At 52.6% G+C, this 27,327-nt stretch overlaps 2 protein-coding genes and 1 pseudogene across 2 annotated transcripts; 1 reads left to right on the top strand and 2 right to left on the bottom strand.

The window, feature by feature from the left end:
- Positions 1 to 2,595: 2,595 nt before the first annotated feature.
- Positions 2,596 to 9,741, bottom strand: LOC34620418. Its single transcript, XM_026337542.1, has 7 exons — positions 9,395 to 9,741; positions 8,737 to 9,254; positions 7,862 to 8,694; positions 6,300 to 7,682; positions 5,177 to 6,182; positions 4,450 to 5,060; positions 2,596 to 4,419 (listed from the first exon to the last, which is right to left on the bottom strand). Exons 1-7 carry the CDS (start codon positions 9,739 to 9,741, stop codon positions 2,596 to 2,598), a joined length of 6,522 nt encoding a protein of 2,173 aa, XP_026193327.1.
- An 8,095-nt stretch (positions 9,742 to 17,836) lies between these two features.
- LOC34620420 lies at positions 17,837 to 20,420 on the top strand. Its single transcript, XM_026337541.1, has 3 exons — positions 17,837 to 19,513; positions 19,645 to 20,146; positions 20,296 to 20,420. Exons 1-3 carry the CDS (start codon positions 17,837 to 17,839, stop codon positions 20,418 to 20,420), a joined length of 2,304 nt encoding a protein of 767 aa, XP_026193326.1.
- Positions 20,421 to 22,411: 1,991 nt separating this feature from the next.
- Positions 22,412 to 24,098, bottom strand: LOC113147330 (annotated as a pseudogene).
- Between the last annotated feature and the right edge of the window lie 3,229 nt (positions 24,099 to 27,327).

The following is a 27,327-nucleotide window of genomic DNA, read 5'->3' as shown; positions in this document are numbered from 1 at the left end:
AGGTGATTACGGCTAGTATCGTGTATTGCCACTGATATTAAGAACAGATCCATGCGTCATCTCCACCGGACGAACAGCAGGTAGGGGACTACGTCGGTCAACTTACAAAAATGAACAGAATTGTGATTAAACGCAATCACGAAGTCATGTGAGAATCGCATTCAGCTCGGTAGTGAAGCTGTATTGTAAGTGCTGGTCTGGGGAGTAGATGTGCACGCTTTCCTAGACTGCTTCGAGCACGCAGCTAGTTTGCTGCATCAGCACTGTCCCCCATCCACCCCCCAAACCAAGGATTTGGTGTGTGTATTATACACTGCGACTAAGCGGCCACAGTATTACTGGACTCTAGAGTCAAGCTAGATAGCATGCTCATATTTACGACAGGTGATAAGTAAGCAGTTCTTAGCGATGTAAAAATCTCGTGGTTATTAGAGCGTAGGGCTGTCCTATTCTATTATGAACGACTAGAGGTGCAATATACAGCCCAATTCCCTTTTTAACTTTCTCAGTGTGTTTTGAGAACTTACTCCTGGTAACAACTAAAAACGCAGTAGTGGATGTACTCCAGTGGAATAGGCCTGCCAAGAACGACAATTAACACAATGGCTCAGGGACTGTACCGCTGTTCATTTAGAACGCACTGATGCCAACACTATTGAAGATCCCGGTCGACGGCAAGTGACACAATGTGTATTACTGGGGAATCCGGGGAAGAGGTAGTGAACGGGTACCCTCGTTGTTATCGTTGCTCCTTTTTGCCCTTTGGCTCCTGCGAGAGCCCTTCGCATGCAACCTCACTCCATTCCCTTGTAGCCCCAAGTGTGTGCACAAATTTATCTGCTTCATGGTGTGCAACATGTCTATTTTACACATAGCTTTACTCAAATATGATTAGCTGTTCAATATAGTGGTTTCTAGGCAGACCAATGCATAAATACCATCACATTTTTTAGTGCAGCTGCCCACCTGACGAAATTCAAGGCAATTAGAGGCGAATCCATGTTGTATATAACGAAAGCTCAAGAACCTGCCCCGATCGATACAGAGGGTTCGTCTGTCGAACAAAACTGTTTGCGTGGCACTAATATCCATCTGAAGTTCGTACTTGTATAGGCTAAGAGTACGCTTAAGCTTTAGAGAGAAACACTTTAATGTCGAGTACACCGTCGATTCTGGCCATGGAGATTAATGGTCTTCTACCCGTTGGCTAGACACATTTCGATTCTTGAATTTTGTTTACAGTTCTTTCCTCTGCCTCCTCCCAGTGTACATCTCCTCCTACTTTGAGGTGCCAATAAAGATCGTAACCGAGAATAAGTAAACCTTCATGTAGCCTTAAACAGAAAATCCAGATAGTATATTTCCCAGCACCCAGAATTTCTCACCAATTACCCTTCAAGCGACTCTCTGACTCACCCTCTCTCGACTACCCAGCTATCCCTTCTATCGCAGAAATTGTTATTATTTCCCCTACTTGACATTTCACCCATAGCGTCTATCACACAGCTTGCTCATCCTATGCCAAGGCCTTTGCAAACAGCTTTGGAGAAATTTGTATACCTTCATGCGCTCTGCTTTCATCTCCCTTCATGGAAGCTGTTCTTCTTCGGAAGGGTAGCCAGCGGGAAACAATAATACAGCCAGGGAAGCAGCTCTGAAGGCTTTGGTCAGAAGCCAATCATGCAAGGAGCTTTGCCTTCTCCTTTCGTCAACCTCATCGGTACGTCTTGGAAGTGATGCAATCCTCTTCATTCAGGAACTGCTAGAGGTCAGATATCGTGATATCTCGAAGCACTTATTCCCCTTCATAACGCATAAATCCCATCATATGTGTAGCTTCGAGCCTTAGCTGCAGTCAGGTCTTGTACGTTCATTACGTTCGCCTCAAGAATAGTCTGAGGTCGTGAAGGCCCGCGCGAGTGTAAATTTTAATGAAGAGCTTCATCTGAAAAAATCTCCAATGTACAATGGACGAGAAAAAAGTATTGCAACTCTGATTGAAATTAAGGGAGACTATGTGCATTTGGTCAAGCTGTAGAAGCATAAGTAACCATAACTAAGCCTAGGGAAACGCCTCTACGTTTGTATCGCCTCACTTCCTCAGTGAACATGCACTGAAGGCGGCGATCATGTGCCACCTGCTCTCAGCTAATTAAAAGATCTTCGTCCTAAGTTTGGGGTGTGCACGTTTCATCCTCTCCAAACAAGCAGCAATCCAGCATAAAAGGGAAACAAGACTGACCAGAAAAGCAAATGAGCCGGACTTCTTTGCGTGGGTACATGTGAAAGGAACTCAAGCGTCTATAGATGTAAATATACTGTCATACACACAACACAACGCAATACAAATATACTAATCATTCCGTTATCCGTGGCGGATACATTTGCCGCCGAGCAGCACACATAGCTGCAGGTTCCACTCTGGTTGCAGATGCACGACACCTTGAACAGCAACTGTACCTAGGCCCATTTTGTTGCAGTTCTGTCAGAATCTAGTCAGCATGCAGGAAGGCTCTTCTTTTTCAATCATTCGATGCCCGACAAGGTGGGCTTTAGAAGGCCCCCTCGCGCCCTTCCGAGTCCGCAAGCAGGCTCTCAGCTGGCTCCTACGGAACCCTCCAACTCCTCCTGCACCTCCGGTGGCAGAGTCCAGACCCACAGCCGTGTGGACGTGCCTCGAACAGGGGCTCCTGTAAATATAATGAGCTCTTGGGGATCGGATCCGCCGCTCACGGGATAACATTCAACGCAGTCGTATGCCTCGTCTAGAGGAGAGCTCTCGGGTGAAACCTCCGGGCTCTCTTCAGTGTTGCATGGAGCACCCGACCGGAAGGGTCTAACGGTGTCGATCCTCAGCTTCCCGTCCCTCATCCCCTTTGAGATGGCCTTGTCTGCTGCTTCTAGGACATCATTGGACATCACTGCAGTTGCAGTTCCCCCGAGGGCGAGGGTCACGTGTGCGTAATGATATGCAGCTATGCAAAAAGGAGTCACCTTTGAAGACGAAGAAAGACCCTCAATGGGATCTCTCACTTCGTGGGGCCCGCAAACACCACATGCTAGCCCACATCTGCCCTCGCCTGCCTCAATTTCTTGTACAGAATCCTCGAGACCCCAGGCGAACTGGTGAGCTTTGAAGATATGGTCCTGAACCACTCCTTGGAGATCCCCTCGTATGATGTTAGCAGGAGGATCTGCTAAGGGGACGACTGGGCACAGAGGCACGAGGGCCCCGCACGCCAACCCGAAATCTGCAAATACAAGATGGGAGACCCTCAATTTGAATGAGAGGCCAGTTTGTCTCCTTGAGGCTAACAGCTGCTCCAATCGGAGAATACGAGGATCCATAGAGGAAAAGCCAGCCCCTGCAGGACCCCCTTTCTCAGTGATAGGAGACCTCTTGCCGCCGAAACACTGCAGAGGGGAAGCCTGCAAGGAAGGTCCCAGGAAGCGATCAAGCCATTTGTTCGCCGCAGAAATCTCGCCTCGCGTTACTCTTAAGACTCCCCCTCCCAAAAAAAACGTTGTAACATGAGGCCTTTCCACAGGTGTTAATGTAGCGCACACGTTGCGGAAGCTGAGGTCCCTAGAGGCGCCACTAGGGTCTCCTGGTGAGTTCTGAACAACAGCACAGAGCTGTTCAGTGAGGGAAGAAAGGGTCTCTTTATCCTCGCCCAGATGAAGGCTGTAGAATGTGGGCAACCGCAACCTCAGTTGAGTATTAGAGGGACCCCAGTGGCCTCCTTCCGGTGTCGGGAGGCAGATGTCTCCGCGGGGCTGCGGCAAATCTCCGCAGCCAGAGCTCTCCAACCGGATATACTGCTTTTGCTGCAGCTGATCCTGTTGAGTGCTCTGGTTCTGCTGCACCACGCTCTCCATTGAAAAAAAGAGATCATCAAGCTGCTGCAGCAGTACAGCAGCTGTGCGGGTAATAGCCGTACGGTGAGCGCCCTGGGCGTCCCCAACGATGGACTGCTCCGGGGGGAATTGTCTAAGACTGACAGCGAGTGCCTCATAGACGCTGCTATTTGTGATGGGGTGGCTAAAGGGTTTGAGAGAGGAGAGAGCAGACAGCAGCAGCTGCTGCTGTTGCTGGCGCGCCTGCTGCAGCTGATGCTCCTGCTGCATCAAATGGGGCTGAGGCAGCACCGTCTGCAGCAGGAGCACGTGGTCGACCGCCGTGTGACTCTGCAGGAATTCCTTGAGCTGCACAAACCCGCCAAAGCAGGAGACAAACGACAAGCAGATATGCAGGGCCTTAATGTCCTGGGCCTCCCTACCCTCTCTCGGGGCCGCGTGGGGTCCTGCAGTCGACCCCGTGAGGGTGGCGTGCTCTCCACGGGTCAATACCCTATACAGACACCTGAGCACGACGTCCACGGACCAGGGGTAGCGCCAAGAAATAAAGCTCTGCTGACACTCCTGACTGTGGGCCTCCGAGTGCTGTACCCCTCCGTGGGGTACAGTTCCCAGCACAGAAGAGCCGTCTGGTGCTGCATCTGGTGGCAGCAGTAACGCGGCAGTTGCAACATTGACAATGGCACGCGAACGGCATAAAACGTCTACCTGGAGAGCCCGTAGCAGCTGCTGAAGATCGGAGAAGCGAGGTTCAACTGCATTCGGTGGATGGTTTCTGTCAATTACTAGTAATACACGAAGGGGGCGCTGCTGCTGTTGTTCATGGCAAGACCGGTTTGTAAGAACCTCTCTAAGTGCACGAAAGAAACTGGTCTGAGCCTTTCCCAAGACATTTTTGCCTTCGGCGATAGCTGCTTTCATTGTCTTGCCATCGGGCGGCCCTTCATGCAGGCCTCCGTGGGCATTCATTGGACAACACGGGGCCGCCATGCGTGCCGCTGCGGTTGGGCCCGCCGCTGCTGCCTCCTCAAGGCAGACCTGGTGCAGTGCACCTGTGGGGGACTCCCAGCCCCACGAACGCAGTATCTCTCCGGTTGCTTCGTCAGAACTGAGAAGGCAGACTATGTCCACTGGAGACTTCGTTGCTGCCGTTGCTGCTGCCTCCGCTGTAGGCTTCGTCCTGCCCTCCCATATGAAAAGACCTGCAAACAAAAGCCACCAACCGCTAAACCCTAAACCATAGACAGCAACGATCCACCCCGCCATCCCCGAAGCACGCCCAACACCTCGAAGTCTCAACCGTAAGCCGAAGCCCTACCCGTAACCCCGTCGATTGAAGAGGTGTTTCCAGAAATCAGCTCCTCGCGAAGGGCCGGCCTCAGGGCCTCCAACAACACCGTTGTCTTCCCGCTGCCTGGGAGACCCACAGGCAGCAGTGCAACCACAGAGGCACGGACCCCTTGAGTCTCCCTGCACGACCATACACAACTATCTGAGGCCCCCTCGACCCTTCCTTGGCCACTGCTGCTCTGGGGAGGTCCGACCAGTAGTGTATCAACGGCAGCGATAAACTGCTGAAGAGAGAGCTTCCACTGCTCTGTCCGCGATGCGCTCAAGGGGCCTCGCATTTTCTTAATAGCAGGCAATCGCAAAATGGGCACCATGGGAGCCTTTTCGTAGGTAGTCTGCGGAGATTCCTCGGAATCATGTGGCTCCCCAGATTTGCTGGAGACCCCTTTAGGTAGGCTCTTGTTACAGCTACTCAATAGCAAGGAGAGGGCAGCATCCGCCACAGCCAAGTCTGGAGCGGACAAAAGGGTTTTTGCTACCCTTGCAGAAGCTACCAAGCAGCGCTCTGGACGCAAGAAGCAGCTGCCCTCTGAGAGAGTCCCTATTCCTCCAGCAGACTGCAGTTGCTGCACCTCGCCCTCATCGTCAACAAACGCCACACCGTCCCACTCGCCCTGCTGTGCCTCTTGCTGCCACTGCGGCTGCAGAAGCAGACGGAGCCTTTCTCTGGCGAGCTCATTGCCTGCACTGTCAAGGCCCCAAAGAGCTACGAGAGCGGCATGGGGGTGACGTGTCGCCCCTTCCTTTGTGGATGCGCTTCCTGTTTTCTTTTGCTTTTTCAGCGATCTCGGGCAGTAGGAGCAGTCAGAAAAACACACACTGTGCTTCAGAAGCAAACGGCAGCCACGTGAGAGGCAGACCTCCCGCAGTGCTTCGTACTCAGCGGCAGTCAGGAGGAGCGGGGGAGTCACCAGGCAAACTATGCCCTGAGAATGCTGCTGCTGCCCATGCAGCTGCTCTTGGTGCTGCTTATGCTGCTTCCCCTCTTGCCGCTGCTCCTGCGTAGACTGTGTGCCGGGAGACAGCGCGGCGTGCTGTCGTAGCAGGTCAAGAACATTATGGCTCATCCGCTGAAGGTCTGCTATTCTAACCACATCTAGGGGCTGAATAGTGCCACTGCTGGCCGTGCCCTGCTGCTGCTGGAGTTGCTGCAGAAGTGCCTGCGGGGGAGCTGTCCAGCATAGGGGCGCGCCTGTGGCAGCAGCAAACGCTTCACAGTCTGCTAGCAGGTCCAGCGGCCTCAAGTCTGCATAGCAAACCAAGAAACGCTCAAGAGGGCCCCCCAGGTGCGTGGAAGATCTTGATGTACTCGGTGCGTGTACAAGAGCCCAGAATAAGGAGCTTGTGCCGTTCCTGCCTGTGCACGCTAGCTGGTCCTTTCGCTGCCCTTGCTGCTGCTGCCACTCCAAAAAAACTTGTTGGGGGTCTGGACAGCAATTAAGTGCCAGCAACACCGCAGAGGCAAGGGAACAACAAAATGCTGCTGCACATCTGAATTTTGCTATCTCTTCTTGAGTCAAGCGGTCAGAAAGGCCCGCCACTTGCTCCTTCTGCTCCTTCTGCTGCTGCTCTTCCTGGAGGGTCACGACTTTCGCCAAGAGAGCCTCAGGAAAACCACGTGGCGCCACTTGCTGCAAAGCCTTGCCAAACTGGCAAGCCGCATCTTCCAAAAAGCGGCTCCAGTATACGCCAACTGCAGAGGAGACCTGGACACGAAGGGCGGCTTCTGCTGCTGCGCCTGCAGTTGTTTCTCCTGTTGCTGCTGGGTGTGCGGATCCCAGCTCCTCCATGGACGCTAAGGTGGCAGTGGGTGCAGCGCGAGCAGACGCAAATGCCTGTTTAATAGTAGCAGCGATGCCGCTAGAGGTCCAATCCCCCGCGCGCGCAGTGTCGGTTGCTGCTGCTGTTGCTACTGCTGCTGCGGATACGGCTTGCCAGAAGCTGCAGCGGTGGAAGAGGGCCTTGAGTCTTTCTCTCAGCTTCCGCCGAAACCGGTAGGGCCCAGATTTCAGCTTGGCAAAAGCAAATACAGTAGGAACTCCATGATGCCTGCTGTTGCCGTTGCTGCTGTTCTGCCCTGTGTTACAACAGAAGTAGAGCACCAATCCTTCGCTGTCACAACGGTACCTCTCTGCCTCCTGCCGCTCCAACCTCCACAGCGGCAGCAGTAGCTCAAGCGGAGAGGATGCCCGCAACAACTGCACAACTGACGCGGTCTGCACACCGAGAGACTGCAGAAGCGGGAGAGATACCTCAGGGCTCAGACACAAAGGCCCCCAGGGGGCCCCCCGGGGCCCTTCAGGGGGGCCATGCAATGTGTGCGGCACTAGCGAAAAAAATACAAGACGGCCCTCCTCTTCCGCTTTTTGCTGCTGTTGTTGTGTGGGTGCTGCCACAATGTGCTGTTTTTCAGCGCAGCCTACCAACTCCCCAACGAGGGTGTGCTCCTGCAGCAGCTGCTGGAGCTCCTTCACCTTCGTTCAACAGCCGCACACATCAAACCCTTAACCCTTAGCCTCGAACCCTGAACGCTACGCCATATTGGAAATGCAGGATGTAGCGTTACTCAGGCTGGCGAGGGTGCTGCAACCTGTCTTCTAAACTTGCAATTTGCAAAAGTCTATAAACGTTAGGGTTGTGAAGTTGTGGATACCTGATGTTCTTTCAGTTGCTGAAGCTGCCTGTTCCAAGCTGCAGCAACCCTCAGCGCGTATGTTTCCCTCCGGGGAGCTGGAGGGGGGTCGGCATCAAAACTTGGGGAGACAACGCGTTCTGCCCCGACCAGCCGGAGCAAACTAACTGCTTCCTGCAGCTGCTGCTTGTTCCGTTGCTCTGAGTGTGCGATTTTCCCCCGCGCTGTAGTCTCGGCTTCCTCTGCATCGTAGGCACGGGTGGCCTTAGCAGTATCAAGAACGGGAGTAGCAGCAGCAGTAGCAACAGCAACTGGGAGGAGAAGAGAGACGTTTTTGCTGCAACAGACCCAGGCGCCGAGCTCCTTACAGAAGGAGATCTGCGCGGCTTCGCCATTCAGCTTTTCCAATGCCCATACACTAAAAATTTCCTCCTTGCCATTGTCGTTGCTGCTGGGAGGCGGACAGTAACTCATAAGGGATTCTGCCAACTGGTGCGAAGCCAACACGTTGGTTCCTAGCTTCTGTGCTGCAGCTGCATCAAGAGTCGCTTTGATTGCTGAGGCACTCAGTTCCAGCTTCTTTTGCCTTGGTCGGTTCTGATGCTGTTGCTTTTGCTGCTCCTGCAGCTGCAACATGAAGATGGCCAGTAAGTCCAGCTCTAAGTCAAAAAACTTGGGAAGCCCCCGCCGCAGCAGAATAAAGCGGTGCTGTTGTTGCTGTTGTTGCTGGGATGCCAGTGGGAGCTCTAGGAGTGAGATCCCCCTCCGCAGAAGCGGCCTAAGTGCAGGACATGAGGCAAACAGCATATCCTCTGCTTCCCTATTCTGAAGAGATACATCAATCAGCACGCTGTCTTCGATGCAATTGCTGCAGTGGTCGTCGCCTCCTGCTCTACCGTTGCTGATGCTCTGGGACTCTTTGACACCCGCCATGATTGTGGCAGGTTCCGTCGCTGATACACCGGCTGCTGGACGTGATGAACCTGGTGTGGCTGGTGGTGCTGTTGCGGTTGCTCTTTCGGCCGACGCCCCTGTATCCGATGCAGCCGTTCCAGGTGCTGCTACTGTGCCTGCGCTCCCTTGCCCAAGCGTTACATCCTTCAAGCGGCGTCTCTGTAGCATCAGCCCCGACGTCCTTGCCTTCCTTCCTCGCAGTTTCTCTTTCAGCTGCGGCACAGCATCCGCTGCTCTGGCAAATGCTGCTGCTGCAGCAGTTTCCTGCTGTCCCTGCTCGTTCCACCGCCATAACTCCCTAACAAGCGCCTCGACATTCCCGCAGCCCTCAGGAGAGCCCCCTAAGGTCTCTTCCCCGTCGGGAGGAACTCTACTGCCTGGGTGGCCTACAGCATTCTCTGAACCTGCATGCATGGCGCTAGGACATGCGTTGTCAGGTCCATGAGGGCTCCTTAAGGTGCTGGGGAGAAGAGCAGCACCAAAGGGCCGCGAAGAGTCCATGGGGAGCGTTGCACGATACTGGGGACGCTTGCGAGAGACTGTGGGATTTCTTCCTAAAGCTAGGAATGTCTCCGTAGTTGAGAATGATGACATAAATACTGAGATTTAAAACACGGACATGGCGAATGAGGAGGCCGTTTTGCTGCGCCTTTCAGATCTCGAGATGGACGGCTTCGGGTAGGCGCCTCTACCGACACGCAGAGGCTGGGCTTTTCTTTCCCCACTTCTCGTTCCACTCTTCTTTTATTGGACCTTATTCCTAAATACTTTTGCATAATGTGCAGCAGTTCTTCATAAGATTTCGCGCTCCTGCGGAGTTCTCTGTCCTGCCTGCGAGCCTCCGGCCTGCACACCCCCGAGTAAAAGCTCGCCCTGCACTTCCATATGAGGGGCTGACCATCACGGCAAGTACAGCAGGGCTCATTTGCTAGCTTATAGCCTATCATATTGCTGTACGAAAAGATGGGTACCTCTCTGGCGTTTTGCAATGCTTGGTGGAAGGTGCTTTGGCTGCCCTGGAGGTCTCGAGCCATCCTGCAGCTTCCTAACAAAAACGTGAAGAATTGACTGGTGTGGGCGCAGGTAGGCACAGGTCACAACACCTTTATCGACTGGGGGACAGCAGGGATGGCAGCAATAGTTGCACTGGCCTGCTGCGCCAAGTTACAGAACCCCTAAGGCTGTACTGCACTGTTCCTCCTGCAAATAGAGAGAAAATCTTTCATATCAGACTGCTGCGTCTATTGTCTGTCTGCTTGGTGGTGCCCTGCTAAGGCGTCCTCCCCTTCACCTACTGTAATCCCGATCGCAACGCATTTGATCGATGGAACATCATGAACCCCACACTAGGGCTCTAGGGATTACAATTTTAGAGTTTACGTCTAAGCACCCGATTCTTTATGGCAAAAGTGCTGAGACTTTGCTGCTGCACCGGGGGCTAGAGGCTTGTGCAGATGGCAATTAAGGATATCCCGCAACAGTTCCTCGGGTTGCAACACCAATAGCAGCTGGGCCACTGCTACTGCTGGAGCTGTTGCTGCTCCTAAAGCAGTGTGCAATGCACAGAGGAGGCAAGACGCAGTCATTTACTTTGTTACTGTCTTTTTGTACCATAAGAGATTGTTTAGCCCTTCAGGCCGAGTCAGCTAAAAATGTTGACAGTACCGCCATTATGGTGCGTGTTGCATATTATTGTGGGGTCGTTGAAAATTGACTACAAGTCTTCCTTATGCGGTTTTACCGTGGTGGATCATGTCTCTGATCTCGCTAGCAAGAGGGCCCCTACCTGTGAGTATCCCAAATCGGCTCTTTCGGCCTGGATACGTCTCCGCTTGTTGGCGGAGGGTGCCTCTCGCCAGCCTGGTACTAAAGGGTTCTGTGGGAACCCTGATTGATTGCAGCTTTTGGCTTTCGTGAAGACTACTGCAATACTACCAAACTTCAGCCATTAAAGTATCAGCTGAATATGCTGCTACTGTTGTTACTGCTACTTTATTGTTGTAGCAAACTTTGCCTACTGGTGTCTTCTTGGAAAGAAAGAAATATATGATCCACTTCGACGCCTGGATAAGGCAAGACCCCATGACACATCGGGGTTTGTCTGGGCTGAAGAATTTTGTTGATGTGGTCCTCTCCATCATTCTACTGTATTCCTGGGTGGTGGAGTCTTCTTGGGCAACTCCGCTTGGCGAACTGGGTTCTCCCGATTCCGGAAGGTCCAGCTAGGATTGGATACCATAAATAGTCGGGGCCCAATGTGTCATTTCCCCGTCCTTGATTTGGAGGACACCTAGAATATTCTATCTAGCGATTCAACAATGTCCCTAGCGCTCCCAATCTCTTCATCTCTTGCGTGCGTAAGTCATTGTCATGGCGCAGGGGTCGTCTCAACTAGGATCCGGGAAAACGTCTTCTTAAAGGTCCTAGCTGGTGCGAGTAGAGAGGGTAGGGCAACAGGAAGGTCGACAGAAGAATTGGACGAGGGGAGAGGAGGGAGTATTTTTGCATGACGGTTGCAGTCACCCTGATCCCAAATCCTGTTGCCTCTCTGTCTGCTTTTTATAAAACGCATACGCAACATCAACTCTCTGCTTAAGAGCCACTAACTGCCTTAAGTATTCCTCCCACACTCCCCACAGACCTGTGAGGGCCTCTTCTGGGTTTGGAGCATCATGAAGAGCCTTATAAAGCGCCCCCCGCAATCGCTGCACCATCCAGACTGGATCTCCATTAAATGCAGTGAGGGGCAGGATACAGGGAACGGCATAGGGCGACTGAGGCAACAAAGCTGTTAGAGGAACGGTCACTGGCAGGCGGAAGGGGCCTTCTGCTGCTCGGACGTCGTAGTTCGGAGGGATGGAGTAAAGGGCCCCTTTGGAGGCCCTTACCGTGGCACTGCTACTACTACCTGCACTCCAAAGGAAGACATCAGAGCGAAAATCATGCACGTTTCTATTAGGAAATCAAAATTTCTGAAGTCTAGGGATATAGGGGGAAGAAGTTAAAACAATACAGAACGGTACCAGCAGGACGACGAGGTGCAAAAGAACAGTAACAATAGCAGCAACCAAACCGGTAGCATCGAGTATGCACCGGCAGTAGGAACAGTGACGGTAGTAGCAGTATCAGTGGCAAGAGGATTTCTTGCCTGTGAGCTGTGCCTCTTTGCATTCGGTCGGGTCTGGATCCGTCTGAGTCGCAACGTCCTTAGTGGGGCCGCCAAACGGGAAAAGGTCAACTTGAATGAAGTGCGACATTGCGCTGTCTCTCACGCTCTCGATTTCGTTAGCGTCACCAGTTTCGTGCTCATGAACAGTGTCCTCATATAGTTCCCCTGAGCTTTTGGTGGCACGAGCAAGTGAAGAAGCTTCCTCAGGGGCAGGGGGGCCCAGCTCACAAACCGATAAAGACTCATCAGTCAAAGAGGGAACTGCCTGAGGGGAAGGACCCCCACAGCAGCTGAGTGCCGCAAAGAAAGCCCTTACGCAGGGTTCATCAATATGCCGGCCTCGCCGCATTTCCATGTGCTGCTTTGAGGGTCTCACCGCTTGCAATCTGGAGGCAGTTGTGTGAGGGCCCCCTGTTTGGGCGGGGGTCGGAGCAGTATTAGCTGTGCTCCGATCAGGGGTGCCGGCCAAGAGGGTCAGAAGTTCATCCTTGCTGATGTAGTTTAGCAGCGCGCGCCTCAGGATAGCAGTCTCCCTCGCTAAAAGCTCATTCTGCCCTTGCAGGAGATGAACAAGATTATCTTCTGGATCCGAAGTGGCCAGCGGCAAAGCTGGCGTGGGAGGCCCCTCTTTTAACGTGTCCTCAGGGTTCTTCTGGGTAAAAGCAAGACCCGTGATATCCTCCATGGGACTGCTAACTACAGGAGAAGGTGCCACATCCCGCCGGCCCTTTTGCTTTCGCGCCTTCTTTGTAAGCCCCTTAGCCTTGATTTCAGGGATCCCCAAATCCCCTGTGATGCTCTCTTTCAGGATTCCAGAAGCCCCTGAAGTCCTCAGGACCCTTCCGCGTGGCGTGGGTTTGCTGCTGGAGCGGCGGGTGGATGAGATCTTCGCTTCCCTCGAGAAAGATTCCTTGGTACCGGATGCCAGCGAGAAGGGGCGCCTCGGCCTTGGGACACCTCCAGCATCACCGCTGCTCAACTTCTATGCGACCCAAAACACACACAGGTGGAGGAATGTGCTGATGATGTGGTGAAAAGCCGCCTCTTATATTCGGCAGCAGAATATCCACTGAGCCAAGGGCAAGTGCACTTATAAGTGGTTGAGGCTGACGGCTAACGCACTCTCTGACTCCGGGGGGACTTTGGTTGCAGGGTCACATCTTGCCCAGCTGTACCTAAGGCCTCCATAGACGCCCGAAGCCTGCGGCTTTGCGCCTTTGGCCGAACATTTCCTACAGGGATAGGGTAATTGCCCCCATGTGCCGTGTCCCCTGATGGGCGTCTTTCCGGGGGCGACGGCATTGATGCCCACAAGGCCTCGAGCTGCAGACGAGGGAGTGTCGGCTGGCATTACCAGGAAACTCACGCTCCAAACCCAGAGCAATAAGCCTTCAGACGTGATTGAGGGAAGCCTGGAGGGTGAGCGTAACAGACTGCTCGTATCGATTTGAGTACTTCGATTATGGTTCACGCGGTTTGGCATCTAGCGAGTACTCCTAGACCAATATGAAGATTGGAATGATGATGGGAGCAAAGAAGAGGAGCATTTAAAGTGATGAGAATCACAAAACATGGAAGTAGCAGCACGTAGATTTTTGCTGCATGTCCTCTTCAGCCGGCTTGCCAGTGGTCCGTTTCAAGTGGGATCGCTCGGTGTGTGAATTTCGCCTTCCTGCAGCTTTAGGGGGAAAAGTGTCTGATAACTAACTTTCTAAAGCCGTCAAAATTACATGTATGAAGCTTAAAACCCTCAAGTGAAGAATTCTTTGGAGCAGCTAAAGATAGGGGGTCAGCCGCCAGCCGTCGGCTGCCCGGCAAGAGGCCGTCCTCCCAAGCTTATCGTTGGCCCACAGTTACCATTTGTTCTTTTGTTCAGCTTCTGCAAACGCTGCATCACACTCTGTGAAGCCTTTTCCTTTATACCGAAGTAATGTTAAAAGAGTTTTTATGTATGCTATTTCGAATATGCATATTTGTTTCTCAAATTAGGAGGCTATTTCTCCCTGTCTTGTAGGGTTGTAGGGGTCCCAGCCACTGTTAAGGTGTTGCTAACACGGGACTCCGAAGCTCCTCTTTGTCCAAGCGGCAAACAAACAGCTGAGCACTACTGGTAGCAAATCAACGAATAAGAAGTGTGAGACGAGGCCGAAGGGCTCGAATACGGAGCTCATAATATTTGGTGCTGAAGCGCCACATACTGAACACGAATAAGAAGAGGGCACTACGCAGAATGAACTGTTTATGCTGTTCATCGGCCTGAACTGTAATACAACCAACTGAACTCAATGCACCTCGACAATCAGGCCTACTGTATAATAACTAACATAAAAATAGGTTCAGAGGCAGCAGCAGCTGCAAATCACACATGGCAGCAGTTGTTGCGGCCAAGGCAACAGTGGTAGCAGATCCATAGTGCACAGCAACCAGGGCAACGCAAGCAAACGCAATGCACAAGAATGAGCCGCATCGGAGTAAGAGCAGCAACAGCGAAAGCATCAGTAGACACTACCGTAGCCCACTACGATAGCCATTGGTGCAATGGCATCGCTTCAGATGAACACAGTGCTGCAACACGTAATAAATCTGCTCCATTGCCAGCAGGGTGAATTCTTCGATTATGGACGTACCTTGAGAATGAAATTTCGTCTGTTGCTGGTACAGTAGTAGGGACACCGCTGCCACTGAACGTGGTGAGGCTCGATGCTGGGGCAACAGAGAACTGCAAAAAGAGACTATGGATTAAATTGCAGCTAAACATAGTACCTATCCACTGGCACGATGTTGAAAGCAACCTCGCCACTGGACCATCGTCAAAATACACTTTGCAGATTTGCTACATGTAGTCTAGGGCAGCTTTTGTTGTGTTGCTGCCCGTTCTCCTAAACTGTGAGAATCGCGCTTTTATGTGAGGCAGCTCCGCAAACGGCATCGTCAGCTCCCATAAGGGCCACAGCTGCTGTGGGACACGAATTTTGCATCTTAGCCCATACGCATTTCCTCAGAGAAACAGTAACAAGGTCGCAAGCGCTTGCGCAGGGAGGTGGCGTGCTCTCCCTTTGATCCCGATTTTTTTTTAATATGTAGCTAGTTGACATCCGTGTCGCTTATTTTGCCAGTTTGTCAATGACTCGCTCTGGATCTCTCTCTGACCTGACTCGGCATGACCGTTGAAACGATTCTGCTTCCGTTAGCTCCTGAATGTCGTTTCGCTGCTTCCATTTGCTTCTGGCTAGTTGGTCCTCTTTTCCAACCAATCATTACTTGTTCCAGTGCCTATGTGCCTGACCACCCCGTTTCGCATGTGACTGCGCGCACCTCGAAGCCCCTTGCTGAATAGTAGATCTTGCGACACCGTTTGTTGTTCTCCGTTTCGCCTCCCCTCTGCCTGCTGTCAGTCCACTCGGCCTCCTAGGGCGTACGTCCTTTGCGTATTCTTGCTGTCAGTCTGTTATCCCCACCATGCGCTCGCCCTCCCTTCGTTATTTAACTCGTCGCTTGCTCTATCTAGCAGTATATAGCTATTGGCCAGGCTCGACTGCCAAGCATAATCCCCGACACAATCATAAGTTATGAAGGCGCCTGACTCCAATTGTGTTATGCGATTTCTGTCATTTCCTATTCTCATCCTAGATACCGCTTCCCCAGAAACATGAAAAATGGGTTGCACTATAGCAAGTGAGATCTATTCCTACGGCTGCGAGGTCTGAACTAATACAGGCAATGGTATTGCTGCTCTAGATGAGTTTACTCGTAGCAGTTTTGTGTGCCCCGATCATAAGATGCACGATACCCAACGCTCAAATAACTTGAGAGAGATAATCAAAAACACATACACTAGCCTTGCCTAAAAGATACCGCAGTAGGGCTACCGGTGAAGGTGGGAAAGCAGCTCGACGTCAGCTGCCTTCAACCTGCGCACGTTGGCTGCTCACTGGTCTACTACAGGTGGCTGCAACTGTACCACTGAAGATCCTGGTGCTATCTCGAATATACGCAATAACGCTCCACACAATCAGGGGGACATCAGACAATCCAGGATCTTCTTCGCAGGGCCCAAGCAGGATGCCCCTCCGTTCGAATAACACAGTCAAAATGTTCGTCTGTCTGCAGGTTGGGGAAAGGGAAGGACAGGCGCCAGGCGTTGTTCTTCCAGTAAATCGTTAAGCTCTTTCTATGCGCTATCTCATTGCTTGTTCATGTATGTGCTTTACACAAAGTTCTCGGCTGCGAGGTGGGGAGGGTACACAGGTGGGCTCCTGGTGCAGGGTCGAGGCCCACACAGGGCCCTTTCCCGCAGTCCACGTGAACCGTTCACACAGAAAAATGAAAAAGCATATTCCACTTACACTTATGGCGTTGGTTGTCTGGGTTTCTGCCTGCTTAGTGCTTACTGGAGTTCTCAGTGCCTGGAGGTGACTTCCGCGTCGTCCGCTAATTTGGTTGAAAGCTGGGGAAGCACCCTCCGAAATCTTCAGCTGGGGCTAATAGGCGTGAAGCAGTATGGCAAAGAGTGCTTTTATAGCGCTAGGAAGAACAATTGACAGCGACCGCTCAGGTATTGGTGAGGGTGGCAATCAGTGGGGCGCTTGGGGTGTAACAGGAGAGTTTTTCTCTGTTCATCCGCAAATCGCAGTCCCCTGAGGCCTAACATCACTCTAATGCATTTCATCTGGTGTTTCTGATGCCGAAAGCAGGCAAACAACAAAAAGCGAAGACTACTGCGCTCACCTGCAGACCCTAGGACGCGCACTTCGCATAACCCAGAGACCGCAGCCACTAAGGGGCTCTGTTACTGCTCTCTAACACACTCTCCGCTGTTTTGTTCTTGATCCATGAGAACAAAATGTGCACAAAGCTCTAAAGAACCTAATATAAGAAGCATTTGGCTACGGCAACTGCAGCAACAGCAGCTGCTCTTTCTGCTGCTGGAACTGCTGCAGCGCTCACGTCAAGGCAGAGGCAGCAGAAAACCCCTGGCTTTTGCCGTCACTCTTTGATGCTGCTGTTGCCGGGCTTGTTGATGTTGCTGCTGTTGACTGCAGATGGCAACTGAGGGGGATCTCGACGGCAGCAGTATCGTTGACGTGTAACACCGCTGCAGCGCAGCAGCAGCTGCAGCAGCAACACCAGCGCCTCGTTGCGGCAACGCTGCAGCAGCCTCCACTGCAGCAGCTTTTCTGGCTGAAATGCAACAGAGTGTACAAACACTCGAACATACCAAGCTGAAGAGCCTCTCTTTCGCTCCCTCTCGCCGCTTACTTCTCTCCCTCCCTGCTTCCTCCTGCAGCCTCGTTGCAGCAGCAGCTGCAGCATCAGCTGCTTCGGCAGAAGAGGCATTTCTTGGAACAACCCACTCTGAGGCTTGTATCTCTGATCTACAAGGTACAGTGCTCCCCATAGGCACCTGTTTCTGCTCTATTAGCGACCCCCGATGCTTCTGCGTTCGCCGCCCTCTGGGCGTGCAGCAACCGCAGCAGCGGCAGCAGCAGCGGCAACGGCCGCATTTCTCAGCTGAAATATATACGGTTTTTCGTTTTAATATACTCTCTTGGCTCTTTGGGTGCCCCGGAGGCAGCATTATCGGCTTTTCCTCTTAGCTGCTGGCGCAACGGGAGGGTCCGGGACCTAACCCTTGTCAAGCACAGGTGTACAGCAGCACGACGTTCTGTTTGTTGTCGCCGCTACCGTGCATGAACATCTACCCTGTAGCACTGAAGTATCAACAGTGGCTGCCGAAACATATCCCAGAGAGGGGCAGCAAACCAGCAGCTCCAACGGCGAAAGGAACAGCAGGGGCAGCTGCGGCAGCAACAGCAGCGCCAGTGCTACCGTTAGAAGGAGCGGAGAAAGCAGAAGCAGATCCACACAGCGAAATGGCTTCTGCATCCCCCACATCGGCTGCTCCGTTGAAGCAAGAGGCAGCAAGCTTGCAACGACGGCAGCAGCAGCTGCGTGACAGGGACCCACTGGCCGACTTGGCGACGAGCACAGCACCCGAGGAGGAAGACCAGCAACAGAAACGGCAGAAGCCTACAGCGAAGAGTGCACCTCCTCCCAAGCTGCAACCGGTAAACGGGTGGGGATTGAGGGCGCAGCAGCAGCGGGAAGCGTCAGATCGCGAAGCCATGGCGGTGTCGCCAGAGTTAGCCCTTGCGAGACTCTCTGATGGCCTTCCATCATTGGCAGCGTTTCTCGCAGCAGAAGCAGAGCTGGATGCCGGTGAGGGGCAGCGTGGTGGACCTCCTCGTGTTTCCTCCCTTAAGTCTGAAGATGGGCCTGCAGGAAACGAAGAGTCTCTGGAGGCGGCAACGGCGTCTCCGTCTTCGGCAGCAGCTCCCTCCCCCGCTTTCTCTTGTGCACCAGCCGATTCTGCGGCGGCAGCGTCTGCGGGAGCAACAGGGTCGGCAGGCTCAGTTGAGACATGCTGCGATGAGTCAGGAGCAGCGTCGGCCACACGGGACGATGCCACATCGGGGGGGGGTGCCGCTGCGCCTCCCACCCCGCGTCGACGGCAGCGAGTTGTAGGACCTGAGTTGTATCTGCGTTGGCAAATGTTGGCGAAGAAAGTCGAGAGGGTCAAGGGCGTCTGCTACAGCAGCACTCGGCACGAGTGGATCGCTGTCGGCCCCGTACAGCACGGGAGCAGCGGCAGGAAGAAGAATGTTTACTTCTCAGTTCCTCGGTACGGCTTCTCGGAGGCGCGACAGCTTGCGGTGGAGTGCAGGAAGAGGCAAGAGGAAATTCTCGCGGGAGGAGGTGATAAAACTATCGACGCCGCTGCCATTGCAGCGGAGCTGACTGAGAAGTACAAGCAAAGGGCTGGCGCGGCAGCTGCGGCTGCAGCGGCCGCTGGCATTGCATCCCCGGATGCAGACGACAGCGAAGACTTGGAGAGACTCGGCATTACGTTGGGAGAAGAGACGGACGAGGGCAGCAAGACGGATACTGAGGAGGCGGCAGCAGCCGACACGGATAGCAGCAGGGGCCGAACGGGGGGAGGCGGCTCAGGCAGTGCTGGGCAGGGAGCAGGGGTGGCTGGAGGAAGGCCTTACGAGCTGCGCAAGAGGAGACCTACCACGGCGCATTTGAGCGACGATGAGGCTACCGACGTAGCCTTTAGGCGCTCCTACACGACACGCGCGCAGCAGCTCCCCCAGCAAGCCAACCCCAGGAAGAGGGGTAGGCCACCACGGGCACGAGGCGTTGCTCCGGCTCACTCCTCCCACGACTTGCATGCTTTGGAGGATCCATTTGCTGCTGCCAGTGCTCAGCACCAGGCAGTGCATCATCAGCCTCACAGAGGCGTCCTCGAAGCGGCCCGTATGGGCGCGGGGGGAATCTCCATGAGCGGCAGTGGGAGTGCCAGCCACACCGTGGCTCAGAGCACCAGCAGCGGGAGCAGCAGCATCAATATGCGCTTGTTGGGTGAGGCGCTGGGCATGGTTCTTCAGGATCTGCTGCGGCTTTGTTCTTCCCCCTCGGCGCTCATTGCTGCGGGAGTTCCTCGCGATGCGGTCGATCTCTGTGCGCTCAGCTGCCGCTGCATCGAGGTCAGTTTCAAAATCGGTCTCCCCTTAGATTTGCAGTGCCTTGTACTATGCATGGGTGTGCTGCGCCTGCTGCTTCCCTTGGTAATGCTGCCCTTCACTGGCCTCTTGACTGGGCTGCTGCTTGTCTTCAGGCGAGCCAACGCAGAGTTCGCGCTGCGACGTCTCCACAAGAGCTGGAGGAGTTCGTATCGCTTTTCAGGGATTGCATCATTCAGCACAGGCTTCCGAGCAGCAGGCGACCCGAACAAATCCTGCTGTACGTCGAAGCACTCGCTAGGAAGGAGAGCGCTGCAGCAGCTGCTGCTGCTGCAGCGGCTGCTGCTGCTGTTGGTGGTGGCAACAGCGTCTCATCTGGGGGCACATCTGCCGCTGCAGGAGGGCACAGGGTGGCTACCCAGCTGCAGCAGCAGCAGCTGGGTATGCTTCTTCAGCAGAAAGCCTTGAAGAGGGATTCCCCACCTATGCGGCCCCTCAAATCGCCTGCTGCGCAGACGCAGCAGCACCAACAGCGGCTCCAGCAGCTGCAGCTTTTGTCTCTACTGCAGCAGCAGCAACAGCAACACCAGGAAATGGCCAGGAGGCCGATAGCAGAAGCTTCCACTTCTCCGCCAGTGGACGCCATTCTCAGGAAGTGTAAGCGTTTAGGAACTACAGCGTCCTGGCTTGTTGGGAGCTTGCCGTTGCTTTCAGAAGCCTTGTAGCTCGTCCAGTGATAGTTACTCGGAAGTGCACAGGGCAGCAGCCCACAGTCACCTGCTTGGTCGTGTGTCTCGGTGCCTCAGATGTTACGTTTGAAGCTTGGAGGAGGTCCTGCGTCGCGGCCTTGAATCGGGCTGAGAGCTTTGGTGATCTGCGGCGTTTGCCGCAACTGCGAGACGCCATCGTTTACATCTTAGGGGCTGACTGAGGCGTGCGGCAGCAACAGCAGCAGCATTTGTGGCTGCCTAGGGTGCATTTCGCCAACCGTGTTAGTGTTGCTTTGCTGCTGGTGCGGTAGAACGCACAGCCAGCAGAAGCAGTGACCGATGCGCATCAGCACTTGCTCGAGAACCATTCACCAACGGCCTTTACAGATGCTACACCGCGTGCTGTAGTGGTTGGTGGAGCAACTCCAGACGAAGGAGTACGTGCGGCAGAGCGTCGCCTGAGAGGGAGTATTTACAAGGATGGATAGGGATGCCCTCGCAGCAGCAGCGACTTGAAGTGCCTGCAGCTGCTTGCTTTTGAAGCTTTAGGGCGCCTTTGTGTGATGAGAGGGATGCGTTTGCCTATAGGCTATTCTGTCCCATTGACAGCATATTAAGAAACCCATCTTTGCGCATCTTTTGACACTTCAGGTTACTGCCGTTGTGGACAATTTTGTTCCTAGATACTACTGCCGCTGGGAGGGGTAAATAAAGGACTGCAGGCCTAACCGGGGGGAACTGTGAAGGTTGTGGGGAGTATGCAGCTGTAAAGATTAGAAGTTGGCGTGAGGCAGTAGAAGAGCGACAGAGGGATTGAGCAGTGGTAGGGTGCATGGGAAGAGTGGAGATGTCTTTAAGAAGAGCAGAACAGGGGTTTGCTCATAGGTACAAGGAGTATGGGGGGAGGGCAGGATGATGAGAGAGGTAGAAACCCCCATCAGCAGATGCAGAGAGTGCAAGACGAAAAGACGGCTAGCAAGAGCCTGGTTTGCTATTTCTACTTTCTTCCCAATGCCACCTTTGGCTCAGCTGTCGTTTCAGTACTTTGGCTGCCACCCTGTGCTGAACGGTCCTGTAATATGAAAGACCCGCCTCCCTCTACTCCGAAGGAATTACGGTCTACACTACAGCCCCCATGGGAGGTTTGCGGTGCACCAGCCTGTGATTCCAGCAGCCCTCCTGTTGTTCAGGAAAGTACGGAGAGAGGGGGGAAAGGTGAGCCGTACGTTCTACAAGAGGAGCACGCACCTTTAAAAGTGCCTATCTCCCTAAATAGACTGTAGTGCTTCTCAAATTTGGGCTCATAGAGCTACAATTCTACAGAAGACAAGGCGCAGTGGGCTCCTCTTTGACGATGTCTAGCCCTCTAGCGTAGAAAAAGACAGTTGGATAGTTGGTTCGATGCGTTAGCATAGCAGCATTCGGAATATCCTCTCTTCTGGAGGAGCAGAAAAAAGCGAGAGCTGCAAAAGCAGTCTCAGCAGGAGGAGTCGATGTGGGGATATGTGGCACCATAGGAGGCTGCAGCGAAGAGCGAAAATGCCAACATGTGGGCACTCTCGAGCAGATACTAAAAGCATCGGCTGCTCCCCTACAAAATGAGGGAGACATAGTTAACCAAAGAACTATTCAACTATAGCATGATGTGGATATTGGCTCTTGGCGCTACTTGATCGGCGAAGCACTGCAGCGACCTGGCGATAAGCTGCAGATACTTACGTTCTGCATAACACCAGTTTGCTTGCTTGTGTTCATTTGCACTTGCTGCTGCTACTGTAATGCCACCAATGAAAAGCAACACTTTCAAAAATGCAACAAGGCAAACAGATACGCGCAAAAGGCAAGAGAAGGAAGCGAGGAGAAGTCTAAAGCCAAATGAACAGGAAAGGATACAGCAAAGCATTAGCCAAAAATAGATTTCAGAGGCCATGAGGAAGCACGCGGCGGCGCCAGCTCTCGCATGTCTAGTTTCGAGTGCCCTGCGATCGTTCGCAATTCACTGAGTGCTAGGCACTGCTCCGGCAGTCGTGCGCACATAAGATTCGATAGCATAGCCCGACTTCACTGACATATCTTCCTCCAAACTTACGGAATTAAAACCAATGGGCGCGGCCCCCAGAATCGTTACAATGAGTTCAAGTTCGGGCCGCTGTTAATACTTGATCCCCACTACTTCTCAGTGATCGCTTTGGATTGCACGATATCCGGTGCGCTATGCAAAGAGGTTTCCGTTACACTCTCCTGCTTAACAGAGGGAGAGAATAATGCACCTGAGAAAAAAAAGACGGGCTGGCTGCCGGCGTAGCTATCCTGCTGCTCCAAAAGCAGCAAACGGATGCGCTCATCGGCAGCGACAACTTTGGCAAAAGCTACGTTGTATCCGTGTGTGCCCCCATGAAAGAGGTCTAGGAATGTTGATGTAAGACCATGTTTTGCGGCCTTAGCCGCCGCTGCAGCCTTTGCTGCCACTTGCTGCAAAAGGGCCGCCCATAGAGCGTCATCTGGGGGGGAATGGAAGAGCTGCTAGTTAGACGCTAAAGCGAGATAGGTATTCGCTAGTGCATGCTCCTCTTCGGAAAGCTGCTGCAGCTGCGACCAAATAGGCCTAACATACTCCATATTGATGCCCTCATCCGTCCCCTCAGCTGTCGCTGCTGCTGCTGTCGCTGCGGTGGCTACTGCTGCTTCTTGTGCACTTGTCGATGCAAGCGTTGCAGTCCTGTCTGCTGATAATGCATTTGATGCTGTGTTGTTCCTTCCGACGGCTCTCTTGGTGGTCTCGCTACTTGGCTTGATGCCCTCATTTATTTTCGGAAGGCGATTCTGGTACTGCTTCCAGCGCCTTTTTGCCATCGTCGCCTCAATTTGATCGTGCGCGGCGAGGAAGGGCTTGAGCGTCTCCTTTAGCGCCGAAAATTGTGTGAGGATTTTATCTTTGGTGATGCCTGGTTGGAGGACCATTTCAGTAAAAACGATCCACCTCGAGGAGAGCAACATCGGTGCTGTCAACGCAAAGTCCTTCATTTCCACCAGGCCACTTCCCTGAACTCTCAACCTCAACTTGCTACTGCTGTCTAGACATAACATAGAGAACTCCTCGCACATTCTTTGCTGGGTTAATGGCAGGCGGGAGAGATGTTCGACACTGATAGACCTCTCGGCATCCGCGGCATAGGGTTGCTGCTGCAGGGCACTCCAGAAACCCTTGGTAGTGCCACGGGGGCTCTGTAGTGCACGAGCATCCTGGCTTATCGGCTGCCTTTGGAGCCGTTTCAGACACCCAACGCTTATTCCTGATAGCACTGCGACAACGGCCACCCCCCAGAGGCGGCGATGGGCAATGTAACCATCCTGGGTTCTCTCCAGTGGCACGGGGTCTGAGGCTCACCACTGCCAGGATGCGAGACGAAGAGAAGGAGGGGGGCGTACAATGGCCCCTCAGATGGAAAGTATGTGAGAAGAAGGGGATGCCTGGACCAGGAATGCGTCGAGATGCGTCGAGAAGCACAAGGGGGACAAGATGACATGCAGTGAGAGAGTGTTGCTACAGTAGCAGTCTAAGGGCTAACCCTTGCTGTGAATCTGCGTAGCGTGCCTAATCTGAGGCGTCGGCGTCCACAGTTTAAGACTGGCTCATCGCAGAGCCCGCAGCTGAGCCCAGCCGCAAGCAGGGTTCGGACGAAGCATGAGCTGAGGAGGTATCAAGTTCGTATGCGCGTCTCTGAACTTGATTAAGTGTGTTATTCTGCACGGCTCTGAGGAAGGGTTCGATGCAAAGAGATGCCATGCAGACTGGCAAGAAGTGCGGCACAGTGTCCTGTCGGTAGCGACTGTCTACTGTGGTGCCGGGGGCTTCTAGGTGCTACTTGTCCTTCCCTGCCTCCCGCTTTTCCATCCATTTCTATGCTAAATAAAAGTATATACTATTAAGAGGCAAAAATGAAACATTTTTCACGATGTGGTAATAACTCTTCTCTAGCCAACCGGTGCGTCCTGTGGGGTACCGGGTTTGCTCTTTTACACATTACCCTTTCGAAAGTGTCAACCCAACTTCTAGGTACAGAAACACAGCATATACTCCAGAGAGATAGGCTGTTTATAAAAATCAGTAGTCACACTCTCTAGGGCTGTCAGAAAAAGCGTAAGGGCCTACGTTGCCTGCAGCTGCCACGGGCGAAGCAAGACAGGGGTATGACAGAGAACCTTCAAAGTCTTCTTAGATGCAGTTTAAGTGGAAAGATGCTACCCACGCAAGTACTTGGAACCTTCTCATGGGGAATAAGCATACAAACTACTGCGCACCAAAAACCAGTATTTTAAGTGTACAGCAGGTCCGGCAACCCAACAACCGTACAGAGAGCTGGGGAAGCAACGCCTAGGCACCAACAAAGGGGCTCAAATTTTCTAGAGCATTCATAAAGGAATGCTGAGAGACCTGAGCTTACAGGTTCAGTAACTAATCATAGGATTACTGTAGCTACTCTTGCACTCTAAGGCACCATATGCTGACCAGTAACGATCAAACGCTCAGACCACTGGGAGAACAGCATAACACATGAAGTTGCGTTTAAGATGTTCCAACTCCAGCATTTTTGTTAGGTCTAGTCGAGTACTGCTAGCGCACCTGCGTTGCTTAAATAGACTCGGCAGCTCAGGGTGACCTATGCTGGCTTAAAATACGCAGCATGAGCGTGTACGTAAGTTATTGTGCGCGTCAATACTACTGTTCAGGATGACAGGTAAGCACAAACTTGTGTACGCTGGCTTTCCGGTCTCCCATGAGATTGAAACCCCGCGGGCCTTAAAAAGGAGAGGGGGAGTCCTTGTGGAGTGACAGGTATTCTTTTAAAGTCTGGTGACTTTTGGGGCTGAGGGCTACGTCACGAAGACCCTAGAAGGACTGGAGCAGGCAGAGTTTTCTGTCGTTCAGGCAGTGCGGATCGTCTACGGCCAGTAGTAACTAACTGCAAAAAGCCACACCGAGGGCACTAAAAGAGCAATAATACACGCTGAAGCCCTTCTTGCAAAAAGGTAGACACTCAGAACAAATTCGAAAGGAGGTACAGGGAAAGTGGCAGTAGTCGGCTGATTGACTTAAAGCGCCTTCGCCAACCTGCTTTCTGACTCTTTTCCTAACCGGTAGAGAGATCAACCGGGCGGTGAGAAACAGTATGAAGGAATGCTTTGGAACGAAATGTCTAGTGTCTCGTACTCATATGACAAGTCAATTTTCTGGTGCTTTAGTTGATTGCAAGCTACTACTGATGTGACCGGCTGCCGCTTGTGCAGCAGCTTCTAATTCTTACGCGCCTCTGAATGAAACTACACCTCAGCTCCTTAGACTGAGCAGCCAGCGTCCTCCAATCTCAGCCCTACTACGATAAAACGAGCCAACTCGAGGAATCAGAAGACACTATTCTCTTGAGCCTTGTCCTCCAAAGTGAAGTGCTACACGTTTTCCAATTACGATTTGCTGTCGCATAGCGTAGGAATGTCCAATGGAGCTCCTTGCGACGGGGTGCCGCAGCTGCCGCAAATCCTTCAATTTCAACACCCACAAATGTGGGTGTCGTCAAATATCCATGTGGTGTTGTTGCATTCGACTCGCACAGCCATGCATGAGGAAGATAGACTTTAAGCTGTCAGATGTACTTACTATGGGTTAGAAAAGCATCGATTTGAAGGTTTTGAGACACCGCTTCATTCAAGAATCCGTATGAGAAGCTTGGCGACAGGAAGAGTGGCTTTGGCATTGATCACCACCAGCATGTGTTACTACCTTCCAGGAGCTCTTGTTGCACACCATGGCGAGGCATACCCTTCTTCGTCGGGCAGGTTCTGTCGTAGCTTTAGGTGGTAATCCATGGGCACTAATAATTCGGTTCTAGCTTTGGGCAGATTCCTTATGATCCGGTGAGTGTGTGTGCACTTGACCAAAGGTCTCCATTTGAAAAGCCTTGAATCCCAAACTCTATTAAAAAAAAACTTGATAGGAAGTTCCCAAGTGTCTCTCCAAAAGGCAATCCACCACCCTTTCTACCTTCCCTCACCCCACAGAGTGCTGAAATAAGGAAGGAGATTAGTAAGCTGCATGTTGCTGCACCATCTAGGCACTCTGAGCATTAAGCTGTTGTTGCATATAACAACCATTAAGCTGCAGACACCGTTGGTTGCCGTTGTATTAACGTCGACCTGTTTCGCGCCGACTATTACATTAAACTAGCAAAAAGAATTAGAGAATTTTTGCATAATCGTAATTAAATATATCCAATGCTGTACAAAGTGCCTAAGCCTAGCTAATACCCTACAGAGCGCTACCACGACTATCGTGCCCCTGAGTGAACTGCAGCCGTGGTACGATCTGTCCCATAAATAATTACTTTATCGCCTGCTCAGTACACATGTTGTTAGGCTCCCATGATCTAATATCTTACTAGAAAAAGTAAAGCGCACATAGGCAGCATAGACGCGTGTCCACAGGAGCCAGACGTTTCGATGAGCCTATTGTGTATTTGCAGTGCTATGGGGAAGCTGCTACAGGTAACCGTCTATAGGGCAGCACTCCAGGAAGAGTACCGTTCGCTAGGATGAGTCCCTGTATACAATGTTAAGACTCTAACACACACACTATTGGGCATCTTATAACTTAGTAAGCGCAAGATCTCTAGGCTGCAACGTGTTGGTGCGGATCAAATTGAACTTTAGTTAAAGGTATGCATGGACCAGGCTGAATTGTCTGGGTCTTCACCTTGGTTGGAACTGCGCTAGGCGAATTGCATGAAAAACTCAAAAATATGGTGATAACGCGACTTACCTCAGTTCACATTCACGGCGCTAGTCTTCAATGGATATTTTTCCCTTAGTCGAGGTTTAGCACCTGTAGCGATCGTTTGGAAGTCATGCGCAGCGCCGGGCAGTCAAGTGGGTGCAGCCAGTATGCTATGGCTTGTGCTCTCACGAGCCATAGCTACCTTCATAACTTTCTTTCTTATCTGTGAAAAAATCACCTCGACTTGTAGTGGCTTTGGTGCAGTGTGACAATCGGGGATCATTGTGTGCGTGGCTTCTATAGCAAATTTTCTTGCCCCAGGAATGCAGCTCTGTGCGTGTGTAGGCCGCGTCAAAGGA

Source organism: Cyclospora cayetanensis, unplaced genomic scaffold (genome assembly GCF_002999335.1).
Source record: "Cyclospora cayetanensis isolate NF1_C8 unplaced genomic scaffold, CcayRef3 CcayRef3_contig_19, whole genome shotgun sequence".
NCBI lineage: Eukaryota > Apicomplexa > Conoidasida > Eucoccidiorida > Eimeriidae > Cyclospora > Cyclospora cayetanensis.
The sequence above is the reverse complement of the archived record's forward strand: the minus strand, read 5'-3'. Positions and strand labels throughout refer to the sequence as shown.

Bases quoted from the DNA above. Each gene is read 5' to 3' on its own strand.
- LOC34620418 (XM_026337542.1), bottom strand. From the start codon at position 9,741: ATGATAGGCTATAAGCTAGCAAATGAGCCCTGCTGTACTTGCCGTGAT. The intron at 6,183-6,299 runs GTTAGAATAGCA...GAGGGGAAGCAG, and splicing joins CTATTCAGCCCCTAGATGTG to CATAAGCAGCACCAAGAGCA. The intron at 4,420-4,449 runs GTACAGCACTCG...CACAGTCAGGAG, and splicing joins GAACTGTACCCCACGGAGGG to TGTCAGCAGAGCTTTATTTC.
- LOC34620420 (XM_026337541.1), top strand. From the start codon at position 17,837: ATGGCTTCTGCATCCCCCACATCGGCTGCTCCGTTGAAGCAAGAGGCA. The intron at 19,514-19,644 runs GTCAGTTTCAAA...GCTTGTCTTCAG, and splicing joins TCAGCTGCCGCTGCATCGAG to GCGAGCCAACGCAGAGTTCG. The intron at 20,147-20,295 runs GTAAGCGTTTAG...TCGGTGCCTCAG, and splicing joins GGACGCCATTCTCAGGAAGT to ATGTTACGTTTGAAGCTTGG.